General features: G+C 35.4%; 1 protein-coding gene across 2 annotated transcripts in view; it reads right to left on the bottom strand.

Moving 5' to 3' along the window:
* Positions 1 to 6,000, bottom strand: part of LOC121985426 (histone-lysine N-methyltransferase, H3 lysine-9 specific SUVH4-like) — a 78,512-nt gene continuing 72,512 nt past the window's right edge. For both annotated transcript variants that reach the window (XM_042538880.1, XM_042538881.1), the window contains 5 exons: positions 5,315 to 5,474; positions 3,483 to 3,588; positions 3,230 to 3,412; positions 1,759 to 1,977; positions 1 to 446 (listed from right to left, as the gene is read on the bottom strand). In XM_042538880.1, coding sequence (XP_042394814.1) covers positions 333 to 446; positions 1,759 to 1,977; positions 3,230 to 3,412; positions 3,483 to 3,588; positions 5,315 to 5,474 — 782 coding nt within the window. In that variant the 3' untranslated portion in view covers positions 1 to 332. The remainder of the gene's footprint in view (positions 447 to 1,758; positions 1,978 to 3,229; positions 3,413 to 3,482; positions 3,589 to 5,314; positions 5,475 to 6,000) is intronic.

The raw sequence follows: 6,000 nt of genomic DNA, 5'->3' as shown, positions 1-6,000 counted from the left end.
TTGGAAAAGAAAAGGTCATTCAAAACACTTACGTTGCAATGTAATGCATACAGATGCGGAGCGGTCTACAATACCTCCTTTCCAACGAGAATACATTAAACATTGGAGACAATGTTAGAGAAAAATGCTCAAGATTTGAGGCATGCAACCACTTGCAATACATGAAAAGTTAAAGAGAATACACATGAAAGAATAGCACATTGCACTCTTTCATAAAAAAACAGCGTCCCTGCAAAGATAATTTGAATGCCCCGGCCAATGTAAAATTAGGGGCACCGTTACAGTAGATGTCAAGGAATTAGCTAACACCTATCTAATGATTAACTAACCATTTAGTATAACCACTTTCTGCAGTCAACTGCCCCACAATGGCATCGCATCTTAACAACTTTCCCGTCAGCTCCTACGACACTATCCAAAGCATAGCCATAATCGTATGTGAGCTCCTGCAGGATGAAAATAAAGACTAGTATTAACCAAGTTTTTCAAACAAGCGTACAGATGCTGAACAGCGAAAAGTACCTCCATGACACTTTCGCACAAGCAAAAGTCATAGATCTGATTCCATGAAATAAGCATTGATTCTTACAAGCTAAAGCTATAGATCATCAGTTAAACATGCTCTTAAAATTCCCCTCCAGCTTCAGAATTGCAGGATGGCAACAAAATTCAAATCTAAATTGCTCCATAACCCTTTTATCCAATGCATGAGTTTTTCTGGAGTTATTTCATTGAAAATTCCAAGTATTGATGCAATAGTTGGCCTTCTAATCAACCTCCAAGGTTATTCATTGTCAAAAATAAATTTCTACCAGATTCATTAATACTGGTATTAACAGGCCCACATCATACTTATAGGTTCCACTAAAATAGCCTTCTAATCATGTAACTATCTTGTCACTCTGAATTTTGTAGTCTTCATTTGCTTAGTAATTTTATATCTTTGTTTCAAATGAAATATCCTATAACTTTTTAACAAACCTCACGATATTGTTGATTTGAGAAAAATAGAATGTTTCTGATCTTTTTGAACATCAATTATGTACATTTTCATTATATAAACAACAGCACTGATGACAACAGTATGCTTTACAAGATATAAGGCCCTAAAATTTGAAATAAACTAGTAATCAAATGTCATCTTCAAAAGAATAACTTAGGACCCCCACCATTTTTCTGTTTCTAACTGATAGACCCTGCGCGTGTGTGCGCACACACACAAAGGCTAAATCTATTGTTTCCTTTTCCATGCAACATAAAATTTTCAAATGATTTCATCTTAATTCTTGTCAATCTCACTCAAATAGATGATTTCTCAAGAAAGATAATTGAAATTTACTAATCCTGAATGCATTTGAATAGAATAAGCTAGTATAGGAAATCATGGGTTTAGACCCATATTTGGTAAGAGAGTGACTGCAGTTTGTACTAGACAGGCATCATGTCCAGAGAGTGACTGCAGTTTAAACTAAATATGGGTCTAGGAACAAACATGTTTTAGGATGTATCATTATCCAGAATGACTGCACAGTTTGTACTAAACATACTAAGTGGCATGTTTTTCCAATCACCCAAACTAATATCCATATTAAAAATCCAAGCAACTTCAAACATAATAACTCCAACTTCTATTTACTTTTGGCTTTAAATATATCATTTGAATCTTTAAACCTTTTCCCTTGCTTATCATGAAAAGAAATGTTAAATCTGAAATATACAATGTATATTACACATAAGATAGAACTACAGGGAAATTACCTCCAATGGCGGTATAGTGTCTGCAGCAAACAACATCACCTTTGCCATTTTCATGTCATGGTGTGAGCTCAGAATACACTGAACAAACAGATTTGGTTGGCAACTGTGGTTAATGAATCTAGCAACATTACCAACTGAACCTGCATCAATGCAATACTCTACAACCTCTGATCTTTTATCATCAAGGTTGATGAGTGAGGACACATCTCCAGGCCGCGTCTATATAACAAGATGCAATTAATATAACTAATTTTCCATTCAAAGGAAAAGTAACATAGATTAATTCCATGCAAAAAATGTAGTTGTATGTGAGAAAAAATGAAAAATAATGAAAACAATGACTTGTCTTTATTGATTGAAGTATCTTTAGAAATATTAAAAGATGCTCTCTATCTTGCTCAGCAACAATGGCAACATATTGAAAGTAAATACTGCTCAGAGGTTGAATTAACAGCAGAATCTCAGGAAAACTACAGAGATCAGCTTGTTTTCTCATATTTTTTCTGTTTATCAGGTTCTCTGGATTTCTGAGGAAGAATAGTCTGGAAGAAGACCATGGTGAACAAGACAGCAAATTGCCTTTATCAAAATCATCTATTTGGAAACAATGGATATTAACACAGAAGTGGAGGTTGAAGATGCACCAAATTCCAAGATGCAAATTGATAGAGACATAAAAGCTTGGCTTCTGCAGTGGTGATGGTAGCAGCAACAGAAAGAATAGGTGGTTTTCCCTTTCTGTGCTACTATTTCAGTGCCAAATGGAGCATGAAGAAGCTATTATTGATGGCTGCTTCAACAGTTCAGCATTTTGAGGTCTCCAACCACACATTCTCGAGGATATGAGAAGATGTGGGGAAAATCTCACAACGGAGAAGGATAGAATGGTGGAGAGAAGGCAGGGAAAATCTCACACGTTATCGAAGGAAGAGGCCTTGCATGATGATGAAGGAAAACAAAGCTTGTGCTGAAGGGGAAATCACGATGAGATGAACCAGGGGTGCACTTTGATACCAAGACTTTAAGTAAAAAATATTGATTTCCCTATTCAGTCTTCTCTAACTATATAAATGTACTACTACATTCATGCAATTTGTATGCATACAAATGCTCTCTCACCATATCAAAATTAGTCCCTAAACTATTTACAACTAGGTGCCTAACAAAACTAAACTAGGGTGTGACACAGACTAAAGTATGGTATACAGGACTAGTCTAATTATAGAATTCATCTGTTATGTTTAAGCATTTAAGTGCCCACTAATTTTTTTGAAAAATTGGCATACTGGACTTTCATGTGGCTAGTGGTTTTCAGTTCAAAAGGCCTCATTACAAGGATTGCATTTTCATGAAATAAAACACAATCTGTGAGAATAATTTTGCTTTTTATATAGATACCCACAGAAACACTCATCATGTAAATAAAATGGAAAGATAAAATTAAATTGAAAATTAGAATTAACAGAGGCACCTCTCGGCCATCAAGACCCTTCATCGTCTGAAGACAGTCTATCTCAAAAATATAGCTGTTGTCAGCTATATTGTCCATGTCATCTGTCTTTGTAAGGATTCCAGTATATTCACAAATTGGAGCACCAGAAGGAATAGTGTCCCAAGATCGAACTCCCCACCCTTTGCTAGGTGTGCGAAACACCTGGATACACAATCCATAAGTTATGCAATTCAACAATTAAAACAAATATCTTTGAGAAATCAAGCAGAACCTCCAAATGATATTTTATTCCCTGCTGAGATATACGATTGACACAGCTGATGTTGCACCCACAATTTGGACCACATTCAAAGACAACAGATTTGGCTTCAATTAGCCTGAAAGGGGAAAAGGAAAATGAAAGTAGTTTCAAAATAACCATAAAACAAGAATGTGTTTGGAAATTCAATTTGGCTCATTTCAAAAATGACCAAAATCAGAATATCCAGTGAGACACATGAGAAAATCAATCAATGGAACACTGTTAAAGTGAAAGAAAACCAAATCAACTGAGCTATGCAACAACCAAGAGAATTCAATTATGAAGGGTCATTCTATTAAGAATTCGTAACATTTGTCCTCCAGCAGTGATTGGAAAGATTCTCTGAAAAATTTTGAAATTTTGGAATCCCAAAAAATATCTTAAGCTGAAGACGCCTTTTACCGAGATGGTAAAGACCTTAAGCTGTTGCCAAATTGTTGGGTGTGAAGCCCAACTTCACAAAGTAGGGATCCAGATTTCAGCTATCCCTTCTCCTGAAAACAAATAGCCTAAGCTAATTGATAATGCAGCAATTTATATCTAACACCAACCCTTCCCGTGTGGAATACTAGAACAGAGCAAAACCAAGAAACATCAAACAAATAGGAGACACAGAGACGGGGGGACGGACGCGCGCGCGCGCACACGCACAGCTTCAGATATGCTAACTTAGTTGAAAGTATGTAAGGGCCTAAATGTAGACAACTTATTCAATACATATGTACAGATAGAGGGAGCTACTAAGGATTAACACTAAATTTTTTCTCATTTACATAAATGGTATCAGATAGAATTCTTGGTTGTGTATGTGGTTTTAGCCTGTGCATCAACCTGGTCATGTCCTTATTTGATTTCACAATTGTCTGCATAGTGCTGCAAACTACTGCAGACTTCCTGAACCGGCAGAGAAGGGGCACCTGGGTCACTTCCTTTCCCTCTCCGCTGTTTTAGCAAAGTTCAGTCAGTGCAGTGCCTCTCCAACATCTTCTGCAAATCTAGGTAGAAGTAACATGCGCTCCCAATCTGCACTTCTGATAAACGATTTTCTTGGTATTCTTGACCTCTTACATCTTCCAATCTATTCAATCCAATTCTTTTGACAATAGAATCCATTGGTCGCCTTTGATCACAGTCAAACCATCACAAATTATTCTCTTATTCTATTATTGGTTAGAACTACACCTAATTGTTTTGGATATTAATATATTTTCTTTTGGGTCCCTCAATCAAACTTATACTATAGTCTCCAATCCATTCCAAGCACCAATTTTTTTATTATTAATGATATCTTCATTAATATCTCTTTGCTGAATAATACAACCACATCAATTTTGCCAAAGTTTCTATTCAATTACTAACTATGAGAAAATTGACTAAATTACTAAAGTGTCACATAACCTTTGCTGCTAATTCTATTTTTATCAAGGATTTACACACTGAAAAGGTGCTTGGTATAGGTTGTCAGTTTCAAGCATTGTATCAATTGATAATGGCTACCCTTCATTGAATTGTACCATCTCGTATAATAAGTTTTTATTTTTTAGACACAAATTTATTTTAAGATTTAAAAGGAGTTGAGACACCAACTACTTTTTGTCTACCTTCTCCATCTAGACAGAATCACCTGAACAGTAGCATATCCATTCAATTATCTAAGGTTCCATAATTATGGAATTTGAGGTTATATTATATGCATACATCCAGCAAATGGAGTTAACCCAAGGAGAAAAAACACAAACTTGAATGGAGTTTGATGTAATGTTGATTCTTTCTTACTACAATTAATGAATCATTAAACTCACCTGCCACCATCTCGTTGAACATATGGGAAATCATTGCCATTTAACTGAGCACATGCACAAGCTCTTGGATTTGTGCAACCCCCTTTGCATTGACAGCCAAGACAATTTGTAGGAAGCTTCAAGTTCTTTGCAAATTGCATAAACTTTTGATATACAAAATCTAGCATTAATAGTTCATAACTGTTAGAAAAGATGAATGAAGAGATGCATTGAACAATTCTAAATTAGTAAGGATAACTGATTAAATTATCTGAGCCTGAACAGGCATAACCAATAATATATTGCAATACAAATAAGAAATTAAAGAGTGCTCAGCTAGAATGCAGCTAGGCTTGAAATCAACAAGGACTAGCAAGATATCAGTTGGTTCATTGAAAATTCAATGACAAAAGCTATATTTCAATGATCTTGTGACTTTGAACTTGGTTAAATGACATAGCCATAGTGATTTTCTTCAATAAAAAAGTCAAGAAAACCTCCAAAAATGAATGCCAAAGATAGTAAACAAATGCAGAACAAGAGTTCAACTAGGGAAGTTCAAAAAGGTTCAAACTTCTTGTCATCATCCACTCTTCCATAGTCGTTGGCATTTGCTGGCATACCCACTGTCATGTTAATTATATCTGCATTTTGTCATGAACATGATTGCCATGATTGATGTCATATAATTAGGCGAGACCATTATC

Source organism: Zingiber officinale, chromosome 5B (genome assembly GCF_018446385.1).
Source record: "Zingiber officinale cultivar Zhangliang chromosome 5B, Zo_v1.1, whole genome shotgun sequence".
In the NCBI taxonomy this organism is placed as follows: Eukaryota; Viridiplantae; Streptophyta; class Magnoliopsida; order Zingiberales; family Zingiberaceae; genus Zingiber; species Zingiber officinale.
The sequence above is the reverse complement of the archived record's forward strand: the minus strand, read 5'-3'. Positions and strand labels throughout refer to the sequence as shown.